A 14,684-nucleotide genomic window follows, 5' to 3' on the forward strand; every position below is an offset into this window, starting at 1 on the left:
GTGTGACTGTTGTTAATTCCAATCTAGTCATCTTGAAAGTGTGGACTCCGAACAAGAAGCAAACACTGAACTGAGTTACAGATAACATCCACAGCCAACCCAGAGTTTTGTTTCAGTGCAGCCACATCACAAAAATAGTTATTGATACACAGGTAAAAAAACGTATTTTATGAAAAGGGGGAATGGCACTTGTCTGCTGCAAAGAGATGCCACTGAAACAGTGACAAAGCTGTCCTAAAGCATACAAGAAGCATTATCAGAAAGCACTTGGAAAAGAGCTGGCCCAGTCATTCTTTCTGTGCTAATTTTTGTTTTCTCACTGATCCTCAGGGGGCTTGTAATACTCTGCTGGAAGCTATGTCAGGTGACTGAGTTTGTTTGGAAAGAATGGTAGACTAGATCACCACAGGGTGGTGTAATGATGTTTTCACATTTACATCCCTTAGTCAGGCAGAAGGGAACATTTATGTGCCATACTTTTTTTTTTTTTTTTTTTTTTTTGCAGGGGGAATGGAGGCTGTAATTCTTGTGCTTCTTCCTGTGCTTGGGAAGGATGCAAATACTTACATGTGCATATATGTTTGTGAAGACAAGTGCAGATAAACAAGTTACAGTCAGCTGTCAGCATTTCTGTTCCTGTTTCTAGAGCTGTGTAATTTTTTCTTGCTACTTCTTTCAATATTTTTTAGATTAGGTAAAATAGACTTTCAATATTACAGTAATAATAATCAACAGGAGTATATTCATAGCTTTCCTTAATTGTAAGTATACGTTTCCTAAAAAAGAATTCTGTACTAAATCCATACCATAATGAACAAAAAGGACATGATTATGGATTTTTGCTTTATGCTGTTTCTTACCCAGGAGTCATTCGGCATGTTGGAGATGCGCTGAAAGATCATGCCTCAAAATCTAGAGGGAAGATCTGCACCATTGGTATAGCTCCTTGGGGGATTGTGGAAAATCAAGAGGATCTGATTGGCAAAGATGTAAGCCTATATGGACATAGATCACCTCCAATCTGTATAATTCTTCCAGTTGGTTTTCCTCTCCTCTACGTCCCTCACTTAGTTTTGCATAGAATTACGTCTGCAGCAAAAGATCAGTACATACACAGGCTTTCCATATACCCATTTTGACATAGGAACGGTAAAAAATCCCACAATGTACAGTAGTTAAAAATAAATTATAAAGAAAGTTTGTTAAAAAGTTCATTGAAAATACATTGAAGTTTCATTCTTAGAATGCTATGACCCTACAAAGTGCCTAAGAAAGCACTGATTGCAAAGCTTGAAGTCTGATTCATTTTGAAACAGTACCATAATGCATTCTTTTTTAAACCTACATGGTCACTCAGAAAGATTAACCTCTCCTATTTTAAGTGCATACGCAGTTTACTTATGCTGGTTATATGTTACCTAAAGATTCTATGAGCCCTCTTTTTTAACCCTCACCTCTAGTTCATTCACAAACAGTCTGCCTGAGAACCAGTGGGGTAACTTTGAGTGGAGAAGAGACATAGGCTTCATTCTGCGTAATGAATGTTTTTCTTGTCTACATTACACTAAAACATTCTTCTCTGTATGTTCATCCATTAGCAAGCTCGGGAGGGGAAGAACATTCAATTATCAGGTCAGAAGGAATTACAGTGAGTATGAAGAAATTGATCCAACTGGAATTCATTGTAATTCGCTGTTAAAGTACAGCCATTAGAGGGGATTGTATTAGCATGGGGTTTTGAACTCTTACTACCACCAGCACTTGTATAATAGAATTACCAATATATACAGACAGGACTTTGCAGCAGCAGTTCTGAGTCACTAATAAACTCACCTAAGATGCAGTGCAAAAAAATGACCAACAGAAATAGCTAACCACAAAGATGAGGTGTGTCTTGTTACATAAGTATAACGTACACATCCATTTCAAATAAGCAGTCTGTACTGACTATGCATAGAGTTCTGGAAGCTTTGCAGGAAGAAAGCAAGCAAGAAAGTACATCAAATTAATTGTGAATTTTGGGACTTTTTAATTTCTCCATTAGTTATTTCCACCTGTTCAAAAGCTACCAGCCTCTGTTCACAGCTAGTCACCACCTGTTAAAGGAGCTCTCTTACAGAAAAAAATTAATTAAGAAATCAGTTTCTCAGCTTTTCCATCCAAATGTAACAGGGCCCTTCCCCCCCACCCCCCCACCCCCCTTTCTGGTTTCATTAAGAGACTTTTTCCTTTAAATATCCTTCCAATTTAACAGGAAGCCAAGAAGTCGAATGCAAACTTGATCATCACAGAAAGTGACAAAAGTTTAAAAAAGCATAAGGAAAACAAATTTGGATAAAGTCTTCCATTAAGGCAGCCACAATTATATGAGTAGGATTACTATTACAGGTTCATCTCTAAATAGTTCTGAAATGTATCTGTGATAGACAAAATTGAAATTTTTCCGCCAAGCCTCCTGGCCCCAATTATTTTCATAAAATGATTGATAAATAGCATGATGGAATGCTGAAGCACTTCTGGTTTTATTCATCTTTAATGCACATATAATGATACTGCTTTATGCTTACCAATATTAAATTTCAACTTCCATTTTATAGCCTTCTCAGGCTGCTTTATGAGGACTTTCTTTAACTCTTCATAGTCCATAGCTTTTCACACTCTTGTTAACCTGGAATCTCTTACAACTCTGTTGAACAGAATGTGAAGCAGCTTGAGGTAGACTACTTGTGTCACTAAGTCTTCATAGTAACAGTCTTTGCAAAAACTGATTTTTACTCCTTAATGTTTTCTCGCCCTTCCCCTCAGTTTTCCCAAGATACTAATACCTCAAAAGACTTTCCCTCTTATTCTGTATGTGCATTTTCTTCAGAAACATTTGGTGAGGAAGCTTTTTGAAAGCTTTTCAAAAATCAAATTGTACTGTATTGACTGGCTCATTAGAGGTGAATCCTGTGAAATGAACCAAGAAGGGGAAATATAAATGGTACCAAAGCTTGTAAAATGAATCATCATTAAGCAAGAAACAAAGACCACAAAGGATTATGCAGGGTGGGGGAAAAGTCAACCAATAGTAAAAGGCTTGTCAAACTCCAGCATCAGTGTGGCTTTATGCCTATATGCACTACGTCTAGTTAAATTATGATCAAAAGTGAAGAGTTGTCAAAACATACCCTTCCAGCATCAGGCATATACAGAAAATTGTCTTAGTCATGGGATTTGGGGAGGGAGAAAAAGAGGAGGAAGTTATTGCCATTGCACACGACCCAGTGCATGTTGCCTCTCTGCACCTCATGGCAAGTCAGGCATGCTCAGCAGAGCTGTGCTTCTGCTAATGCACCAGCCTTTGCCTTGCCTGTATGGATCTTGAAGTCATAGCTGAGGGGTTTTATTACATTTACCAGTCCATCCGAATCAGTCAGGACTTTGGAATCCTAAGGGCTTTCCTCAGAGACATAAAGAGAACTGGCCAAGCTAAGCAAAATATTGCTGTTGTCTGCCATTTGTTATATTATGATGGTTAAAGATCCCTAAAGAGACCCATCTTACTCCTCTACTGTAAAAGCAATATAGCAGAAAATAGTGCTCCTCTCAACACACTTAGATTCTAATTTAAAAACAAAGCACACAAGGGAAAGGTAGTTAGTTACCTTATTTCCAATTTTCTGATAGAAGAACTGAGAAAGTAAGGTAGCTTGCTCAGTCTTACAGAAAACTTGGATTATGAACAAGTTTCTCCTGACATACACAGCCGTTCTTCCTTTTAAAAGAGTGCACTTTGGGAGTCTTCATAACATGCACATCTTTCCTTTCAGGGTCTGTTTAGTCCTCAAGTAATCAGTAAGTATATATTACTTATATATAATATAATATTATATATACATATGTACATATATATATTGCTGTCACTGGATATGCTGTTACCAATTTTGACTTGATTTTGATAGATACTTTTCAATTCCTTCCAGAAAGATGTTATTCTTTAAAAATAAATCAAATTGCTGGGGGGAAAAAAAAAAAAAAAAAGATTACAAAAAATCATAAATAGTTTACAAGTTTGTTTCACTATACCTTTTATCCAGTGTCAAAGTATCAGTACCTCCTTGCAGGCTGGGTCAGGAAATAATTACAGTAAGGAAAGATGTGACGAAAAGAAATTCAGCTCTCTCATTGCAAACTACAAGGTAGGACACATGCCTGGGGCAAAGCTGAGGACTAGCATATTTGTAGCATGCACAGAGAATTTGGACCATCATGCTTCCAGGATCCTCTAAATTAAACCAAGGACTACTCTCTTCCCTGGTGTACCCCAGAACAGTAAGGCTGTGAAGAAGGCTTAATTTGAACAATAGCTTCCCTGCTTCAAAGCATGGCTGCTGTCACATTCATTAACCTATATTTAGAAGGGTTGTCTTGAACACAAATGCTTCCTTTCAACTCTGCAGAGAAGCATGCCAGGGGACGTTATTCCCTCTTCTCAACGCAGAAGGAGGATGAGGGCACACTAAAGTTCTCCCAACCTTTAAACTTACCTGTGAATTGTAAGGGATTGAAAAGAACAAAGGAATGGAAACTGCAAGAGTGAGAAATTGAAAATCTGCTGAGTGTTGTGGAAAAGCAATTTACCTCAAGAGAACAGCATCAAAGCCTGGGATTTTCTTGCCTTCCTGAAGATTTTGCTTATCCTTTAATCAGGAAAACAGACTGACAGTGTGGTTTTTGAAATTTATTATTTTAAAAAAATGTATTTCAGCTGTTGAATTGTGCATACTGTGAACAGTTCAATTGAAAATAATTGTATTTTCATTTTCACATCTATAACATTTATTAAGATTCATCTTGTAGCTAAACAGCAGACACAGAACCAAAGCATAGCCTTCTAGTCTCCCCTGCAGCAGCTTTTCTAAGTCAGTGTGTGGAGCCTTTGGTGCTGCAGCTCCAAAGAACTGCAGATCAAGCTGTCACCATTACAAAGTTTTGAGCTGTGGCTCTTGGATGCAAACCAGAAGCTGTCAGTAGGATCGCATACGCAACAGCTTGTAATCATACAATGAATGAGCAACTCAAGTCATTCCTCTTCTATTAGATCACGCTGTCCTCTGCCCACTAGATTATTGAGAGATGAGGCAGATATTAGTTCAAAAAATCTGTAACTGTTTTAGTTTGATTTTATTTGATTTTTAGGCGTGTGTGAAAGAGCCTTTTTTTTCTTTCTGACTGTGGCATGGGACACATGATTTCTGTGTCTTCAGAAGCTAGTTAATGAATATGTTCCAGCTACAGATATTGATATTTGGTAAGCTATATATTCCTGCAAAATAAATGTTTTATGAATGGGGCACCAAAAGAAACAGGATAAAAGAAACTTGAGCCAAGGCTATCACCTGTTCTCACAGTGGGGTGCACTGCCTTGCTGTTGGTCATCTGCCTTTTGGTCTTTTCAGAACTATTTCCTCCTTTTTGCAGGATCAACAACTTACAGAGTACTTACCGTCTGTGTGACAGCTTATAACAGCAAAAGAAGTCTGTGGGTTTCCCTTTGCCGTTCAAGAGTTGACCAAAGTGCTTCAAGCATTCACAAGTGAAAATAATAAAAAGCAAGAACTCTTGCCAAAAAAATAATATAAAAATTAATATAAAAAAAATTTATAAAGAATTGTCTCAATTAAAAAAAGGGAGAGAGGCTTAGGAACAAGTTGATATATTTCTGTCTGCAAGTGTTTTTGTCAAAACTTAAGTGTACACTTGTGCATTAAAAAGCACAAGATTTTGTTAGATTTACAAAATGAACCATGCCAGAGCTGTGAAGAAAATTCCTTGTGGATGAAGTACAGCCCAGCTGAGTTTTGGGACAAGTCACTTTAGGGTTTCTTCAGCTGGGACTTTATTTTATAAATTTTCAGGGGTTATGTCTTTCTGAAAAAACAAGACACACATAAACAATGCATTTCTAGCAAATGTCTTTGAATAATCAGCCAGGATCCCTCAATATGGCACCAGTGCTTTTGCGACATCAATGCAGTTAGTCTTTCTTGTGTCACTGGATGCCCACTATAATAGCTAACAGCCAAATGAGGCACAGTGCTATTATTTTTGCCTGTCTAGAGGCAACAAGGTGCTGTCGGTAGAAGAGTTTCTTGATGAAAACAAATTAAAGAAAGTGTAGCAAATTTTCTCTTGAATGAAACTTTCTAAAGCTGTTTTGAATGCCAGCAACTGCCTTTGTACTATACCATTCTTAAATGGGCCAGTAGTTTTTTCCAAGGAAATTGAAAATGTGGTATAATATTGTGTGTACACCTCTCCCAAGAGCTTCCAAGACACCTCTGTTGATGTGTCTGCAAAGGACCTCCTGTGCTGATGGCTCTGAATGGGCTAGAATAGGAGACATTGTGCTTGGTAGGGTTTGTGAAGGAAGAATCAAAGATTTCAGTCAGATGAGGTCAGGATTTATGGCAACACTACTGAAAGACAGGATGTACAATGTGTGTGTAGTTACACAGACCTTTGGAGGACTGACTGTTAGCCTTGACTTGACACTGAAACAGTGGTCATCGATGGTACTTAGATTACTATGGAAAACCCTTTAAGTAGTGTCTGCGTCTAAAAGGCCAGTGTTTACAGGATGCGGCCACACTGGTCTACGTACTAAGGTTATTTTTTACTTTACACATAGAAGACAGCTGTGCTTGAGTGCAGTACTTGAAGGAATTTTTATTTTTTTCTTTTGTATCCTCTTGTCAGCTGGCATCTCATAATTGGTTTAGTACAGAGAGTACATTTTTTCCTCCTCTGTCTCTAAAATGCAGGTGGTCCGACCATACCAGACGATGTCCAATCCCATGAGTAAGTTGACAGTGCTCAACAGTATGCATTCTCATTTTATTTTGGCTGACAATGGAACTACTGGTAAATATGGAGCCGAGGTGAAACTTCGTAGACAGCTGGAAAAGCACATTTCACTTCAGAAGATAAATACGAGTGAGTAACATTCTGTTTGCATTCTTCTATAATTGCAATTATATAAAGACACTATGAATTTAAATAAGCAATAAGGTCTGTGTATTCTGGGAAGTAGTTCTACTGTCTAAAGTGGTGAGCATGAGCTAATAAAAGCAGATAGTGCTGAACAAAGATAGTAAAATTTTATTTTAGAGTCCGGGCACAGCACAAATAGCTGATTTTGTTTCTAGTAAGTTTGAAACAATGTTTGTCAAGGCTCTTCAGGTTTAGCTCAGGTCTTTGCTACCCTCAGCTCCTTAAAACATTTTGCAGTTCTGTTCCCTACATTTTGTAAAGAGTGGAATTAGTAAAGGTAGAGAAAAGGGTGGCAAAAAGAAAGGGAGAGCTTTTTATGATACTTTGCAGATTGGATGAGAGGTGATTGAAGTGTGTAGAGTTATATAAAATCCTGCATGACTGTAGGAGCAGTGACTGGACAACTCAAGCAGTCCCAGACCTATTGATATTTAGAGGCAGAGAAAGTACCCCACATAAGTGTTACTAGGTGTTTGCAGTATATTTGTTAATTTTTCCCATGCAGCTCTCATTAGCCTCACACAGCCAGAGGCAGAGTATGAGGTTTAATGGTTCTTTAACCTCATCCTTTACAACCATAATGATAAATTCCCCATCACGATTAGACTAAAGCCCCAGGTTTTCTCTCAAAAGTTTTTCTTTTAAACTTTTATAAACTTAGACTGTCAGACATCAGATGATAATGAATTACAAGCAGGGTCAATGAGGTGAGCATAAACTAGCATGTTAGTCTTACTTTATAAAGTTTTCCATATGATGAGTATAGTCTGTGCTTAAATTAAAACGGTGTGCTACTTATACTTTTCAACACCATTGCATGAACAACACACCCAAAGACTTATTATTTTTATTATATTGGGGTATATATTGCTTTTTGTCAGAGAGCAGTGTGTAGGTGCGAACAAATGTGTGTGCATCCTAAGTGGTCTGTGCATGCCTACGAGTTTCCCTAGCAGTTTGAGATAGTATGATCTAATCCTAGGTTGACCAGCAACAAAAATTCACATTTTAAAATGGCATGTATGAAGTACTCAAACTGTAGGAAGCTGTGTCAGAAATAATAATCATTTTGAGAACATTTATAAGAAAAGTGTGAGCTTTTACAGTTTACAGCACAATGTTTTGTTGAAGAAATCTTTATTTAAAAAAAATAATTTTCTTTAGAGAGATTTAGCATAATTCAGTTTTGGACAAGAGGCTTATCTGCTGAAAAGCAGTTGATGGATGAACCTTCAAATTTTGATGGTTCAAGACAAATTCTTGCCTGACCTCTCCAAACACCTACAAAAAAATGAAGGATTTCTCTTCTCTGGTTTCTCTCTGCATCATTCTCCCCTCACCTGCTAGGAGTATCTGGTTTCCTTCTCTCTTCACTTTTCTCTGAGGCACTCTATCTTCATTTAACCTCTTCGTTCAAAATCTCTCTCTGTTATAAACTAAAAACACTTTGGTCTCACAACACTTCTTCAAAATACTAATGTGAGAGAGCTGTTAAGAAGGAAGGTTGCTGGCAAGATTTGTATGTCTTGGTTCAGTTACATCCAGAATGTGTCTGCCACATTTTGTTTTCCTTTGTTTTATAAGAAGGTGACTGAGTCCTGGTTAGCCTCTAGTTAATAGAAAGGTGACCATATGGATGAGAGTAGTTACCACATGTCCTGTTGGGTCAGCCAAATAGATGGTCACTTTCAGGTGCCTTTCCTTACCTTCTTTTCTATCAGAGCAATGGAGATCCTTCACCTTCTCCATGTACAGGCACTGCTGTAAGGGTATCTTCATCCAGACAGGGGTGTGTGTGGCTGTGCATGTGTGTCATTCTCGTTTTCTGGTAGTAAGCATATGGGGTGGGGAAGAATACTGACAACATCAGATTTTCGTTTGCTGGAGAGTTGGGAAAAGGTACAATTTTTAGGTAATGACCAAAAAAAGGAGCAGAGGGCTAGAAAACCAAATAAACAGTTGGTAACTTCTTATTTCACAGCCTATCCCTGGACAATAGTGCTGAAAGCAGATTTTAGTCTTATTTTTAAGCCTGCCTGACTTTTACATGCTAGGCTTGTCATTTCATCTTATTTACATTCCTTTGCTTCAGCTATCTTTCTCCAGTGCAGTTCTCTCTTCTGAATATTAGGGATCACACACTATTCACAAAGGAAAATTTCAATCTTGTGCTCACATATTAAAGACAAACAAAACTGTATTCCTTTCAAATAGGTTAGGACAGTGGCAGTCTTTTTATAAAATTTAAGATTAAATCAGGTCATTAGGTATGCCAGATAATTCTGAAATTCTCAGCTAGTTTTGTTCCTAATATGGCATCACTCTCTGTCATTCAGCAGTATCTAATTTCCTGAATGAGTGTACTATTAAATAATAATGATTAAAAGCTTGCCTTATGCCCCCCCTGTGAACACTAGAGCATAGATTTCATTGATAATCTGTTTCTACTTTATCTTTTTAGCTTTTACAGCTCACATAGCTCTTATTTTGTCCACAGCAAGTATTCAGGAATTAAAAAATGCTTTTCAGGCAAACAGAGAGTACAGTTGTATTTGTGAGTCAGTCTGAGACTGCAGGCTAGGGAAAAAGTCACTCCATTGTGCATTTAGCTAGAAGCCAGTTTGATGGTTCAATGCCCAAGGCAGGTCTTCCTTATTTTCACAAGTGAAGACTATTTTAACACAGACCAGCAACCTCACAGTGAGCCACAAGATGTCTCAAATTCATGGTTTCGAAGTGCGTCATTTTGTTGTAAGAAATGCTGAAAGTAAGATGAACTTTTCTAAGACAATTTCAATATCAAAAGGAAACATTCAAGGTTCATGCAGAACAAGCTTTCCCTTTCCTTGCCTTGCCTTGCCTTGCCTTGCCTTGCCTTGCCTTTCTTTCCTTCTTCCCTTCCCTTCCCTTCCCTTCTCTTTCCCTTCTCCTTCCCTTCCCTTTCCCCTTCTCTTCCCTTCCCTTCCCCTTCCCATTCCCTTCCCTTCCCTTCCCCTCACTTCCCTTCCCTCTCCTATCCTTCCCTTCCTTTCCCTTCCTTTCCCTTCCTTTCTTTCCCTTTCTTTCGTCTTTCCTTTCCTCCTGTTTGCATTAAGGCCTTCAGTTCATGGGGTATAGTTGTTGCTACTAACTGAACTGTTACTTCTAACTGAAATATTCTCAAATACTTAAAAAGCTTGCACCATGATTTCTATCACTCCCATCATAAATGTCTGTTTTCCTTCCTATGAATAATCTTACTGGAGCAGTGGAGAAAGACAAGGACAGAAATTGATTTACTTGAGATGATCATGTGTAGCCTTTACAAAAGTTTTAAATTTGAATAAAAAGATTGTGAATTAATTAGGAATGTTTTAAGTTTTTCTTTAGAAGGACATGTATAATCATCTGTCAGCAGAATCAGAATGTGGACGTGGTGTATAGCATAGCATAGCATAGCATAGCAAGCAGAACTAAACAAACCTCTGTGTATTTTGCCCAAGAATCACTTTGCACTGCTCAGTCAGTTCCATGCACCAAAGCATGTCTTCTTACAAAGATTACTTTAGGCTGTGTAGCTCCACCTTGTGATATTCTTGCTCTTCTTTTGATAAGTACACACCTGGAAGAATTATGTCCGAGACCATGTAGGATTTCATGTGGAATATTACTGTTCATTATCAATCTGCAATGTTCTTAATTGAAACATGCTGTTTGGTGCTGAAGGTTTGCTCTACCTCTACAGTATGCTCTTTGAAAACAGACAAACCACAATCCTTTGTTCCTTGTATTTAATCTTTCTTCTTTATAGTGTTAGTGGATATAGTTGAGTTTTGGTCAGCCTATAAGAAAAAGTTACCTCCAAGTAAGGAATTGATTAAGTAGAATGATTGGGTAAATAAGGCAATTTGGACAGGGTAATATGTCGACAATATCTGTTCTTGTGACCCGTGGACTTCCCTTTGTCATCCTATGCCTGAGAATATATGAAGGGGGCTGGGACGGCAAAGGGACGTTCAACTGTCATCACTGGCATCTTCTCTGACCATTGCACCATCATCAAACGCATTAGAATTGTCATTTGCTTCAGATTTTTCCTTCATATTCTGTGCAAACCTATATGCATTTTCATAACTACATAGCTGAAAAGATGTAAGTACAGACTTCTTTCTAGGAGAGGAAAACAGCTGCAAGTTTAAGTTCTGTGAAATCTGCATAAAACTCATAAGTGTTTGAAGCTTGATTCATTTCAGATTTTGTTAGAGATTGGAAATTTGGGGCTTTTCATCAAAAGCATCATGATGTTGGTGGATCAGGCACTGGTGACATACATACCACAAAAGGGGCTGAGAAAGACCATGCAGGTTAAAAATTTTTCTTGAAGCACAGATAAATATGCAGTTGATTGAGTGCGAGTGAGTTCATAAATTCCTCTCATGGACTTGACTTTCAATAGATAAGGTTATGGAAAACATATGAGGTTTCATATGACTGATATACAAATAAACCAACACAGGTAATTTAAGCTCTGTAATATTTGGACATTTTAGATTTATTGAATTCACTACAAAAATCAGAACAAAGACATAAAACCAAGAATCAGAAATTATTATCCTTTTTAGCAAAACTTGTGCTGTTCTATATTTCAGCTATTGTAATTTTCTAGAACTGGTGAGAAAGGGATCATTTTCTGATATTATATAGTGTCAAATGTATTGAAAAATATGCAAAATATGAAAAGGAAAGGCTCCTCAATATGAAATTTGAGGTAGTAGAAGCTGGTTATGTTACTGTGATAACTTTCTGAAATGCTGACTACAATATGTGGTATTCACATATTCACATCCAAAGGGAACCAGGAAAAGTACCAAGGAAGGCTAGACACACTGTGAAAATTTCTGAAACTCTAGTTGCTCCTGAGTCTCCTAGGCCGTTACCTACAGCTGATATATTCAAGAAGAGCGAAACCATTTGGGTCCTGTACTGCTGGCCTAGTAAACAGTGGGCTGCTAGGACAGATAGGTTAAGTTTTAACTGCAATCCATAAAGGTTCTTGTGTATGTGACTCGAAATGTAGCTTTGAATAATATATTGCCGTCCTGTGGAAAGTAACCCAGTGGGCTGCTATGGGCTTGTGAGGCTCACAAATCCCAGTGTTTAGTCTTACATAGATTGTTCCGATGTCTTGCCTATTCTGAGGACTCTAAAATTTGTCCTCTTGCAAAAACAGATATGAAAATCAAAATAAGATACCACAAATTTTTCATCATTTTTTAACCTGTTACCGTCTTTGTTGTCATTTGGAGAATATTTTAGGAACAGTCCAATATTAAATGAAGATACGGTCCAGGTGTCAAGTCTACATCTGGGAGAATGGCAGGTACATCACTAGGAAGATTTAGACAAATGGGGAAGGAGCATTGGACAAATAAATATAAGAGTGGAAGTACTGAGACGAGAGAGAAGAGAAAGGAGAACAGGCTGAGGCAAATGAAATGCAGTCATACTCTTAGTAAAGAGAATTAAAAATAGAGGAGACAAAAGGGGATTATAGATTAGGCACAAGAAGACTCAGAGGAAGTGAAAGTGATACTTAAAAGGATACTAAAAAGGAAATTCGAAAGATGAGAATGCAGAATGGAAGTGACCATAACAAGGGGAACAAAGAGAATGAATGCAAATCACAGAAGAAACAATAAAACTGGACAAAATAAAATTCATAGTAGTAATTTTTTAAATGGGGTTGGGAAGCATGAAAAGGACAAAGGAAATTATAGCAGGTGAAATTCGAAGAGTCTATTGTAGACAAAAAGTAAAATAATAAATTGAAAACCAAAAATAAGTCCCATTTTTGTGAGCTCTGTTTCATTCTGTCACACACAATCCTTTAAATTTGAGAAAAAACAAATATTCCTAGAAGTTGTTGTATTGACTTACCAGGTCACTTTGGTTTTTCTAAATATAGAGCATGTAATGAAGCCTCCAAACTAATGGAAGTTCTACTTAATTTATGAAAATAGAAAACTGTTGTTCAGAAAAAGGTAGAACGAGTTTGGGCTCCTTCTTAAAAAAAAAAAAAAAAAAAAAGTATGTCATTTTCTCTGCGCTTATTATTGAACAGTCCTTTCAGGGATTAAAATAAATATCTGTCTCAGCTTTGTCAAATCTGGAATAGTAGCAACTGTTCTGTCTGGAGGAAAAACTGGGGATAAAGGGTGAGGAAAAGGGAGAGCTGACTGTCAGAAGTGCAGGTATGTGAAAGTAGGTTTGAGCTGGTTGTGGCATCTCTCTCCATCATCCTGTGAAGGCAGGGTGCATTCCCCTTTTTCCAGTCATGTTCACTTAGTAGTTAATAGTGTAATTGTTCTGATGGTAATTTACTACAGCTGTGATTTGCTGTAGATCCATGGTACATGCAGTTGATCGAATCTGTTTGCCATTGGTATTGATATTTTAGCCAAAATCGTTTCATACACATCAGGAGGTGTTTCCAAAAGGGCCTGAAGGCTGAAAGTAATAGAAATAATAGCCCGGAAAAGAAAACCAAACCAACAAAAAACCAAGAAACAACAGAAAAAAAAAAACCACCACACAACACACAACAGTCTGTAATGTTATTTCAGTGTAACCTAACAGGAAGGATCTGTATTGTTTCAGGATGTTCTCTGCTATTACTTAGCCCCTCTGAGGCAGTTGGGACATTAGGCAGTATCACATGGATGTCCAGAGGTGATACTGGGCAAACTTTTTAAAGACTGCTGTACATCCAAAAGTTTTATATTTATTTGAGCAGCACTTACCCTTTGGTTAGACACACTCTATTAACAACCAAAAAACAGTATTTGTTGACTCTGTATTACAGTAAGGCAAATATTAGTTTAGAAATTAAAAATTACGTTCCTCAAACATTTAAGTTCATGCTGGGGGGATTTTCACTTATTAAAATTCCAGAGCATATTTCATTGTTTATTCATTCTGTGTAAATACTAGGATTCCAAGTGCTACACAAAATGTTTCTGAAAGCCACAGGGTCTATGTGGTGTGTTTCTTTCAGCCTTTGCTGATGCAACATGCTGTTACATATTCTGCTAGGCCTATGAAATACAGCAATGACCTGGAAGTTGGACTTTTAAGACGAGACTTCTTAAGCTAAGGGCTTTCTTTGGTTTTTTTTAATTCCCAACCTCCCACTTGTTTTTCAAGGCAACATAAGCCTCATATTCTGCAAAAAAATCAGAAAGGTATACTATTTCGCCTTGTTTCATATATGAATGATTAATTAATGCCCATTAGTTGATTTCCACTCAAAAAATTGTAATTTATCTCATATATTTCAGTTAAAATCAAGATCAGATTTTATCAAAATGTAGTTCAAAACTGTCATAAAGATAATAAGCACATGCACGTTCTTGCTGAGCTTCACAACACTTTGTCTTCCATTGAGAGTTAAATGGGATTTTCTACTGAACGCTCCTGATAAACAGTCCTGAATTATATCCTCATCTGTTGAGTATAAGTAGCCTGTGCATGAGAAACACATAATCTGTTAGATGCAATTAAGGACTTGCTATACTGGCACTTGCTTAAGGATTATTAAAGGCTCACATGTGCAGGGTGGCATTGGTGTTTCTAATCCTAGTTAGTAGAGTCACATGTATAAACTCATAATT

The 14,684-nt window shown here is 37.4% G+C and overlaps 1 protein-coding gene across 2 annotated transcripts in view; it reads left to right on the forward strand.

Annotated features, from left to right (window-relative positions):
- TRPM3 (transient receptor potential cation channel subfamily M member 3) overlaps positions 1–14,684 on the forward strand; it is a gene marked incomplete at both ends in the record, with an annotated part of 379,891 nt that overhangs the window by 261,536 nt on the left and 103,671 nt on the right. For both annotated transcript variants that reach the window (XM_080637491.1, XM_080637492.1), the window contains 2 exons: positions 865–989; positions 6,807–6,978. In XM_080637491.1, the coding sequence (XP_080493617.1) occupies positions 865–989; positions 6,807–6,978 (297 nt within the window). The remainder of the gene's footprint in view (positions 1–864; positions 990–6,806; positions 6,979–14,684) is intronic.

Source organism: Psittacula echo (assembly GCF_963264785.1).
Source record: "Psittacula echo genome assembly, chromosome: Z".
NCBI classification, from domain to species: domain Eukaryota; kingdom Metazoa; phylum Chordata; class Aves; order Psittaciformes; family Psittacidae; genus Psittacula; species Psittacula echo.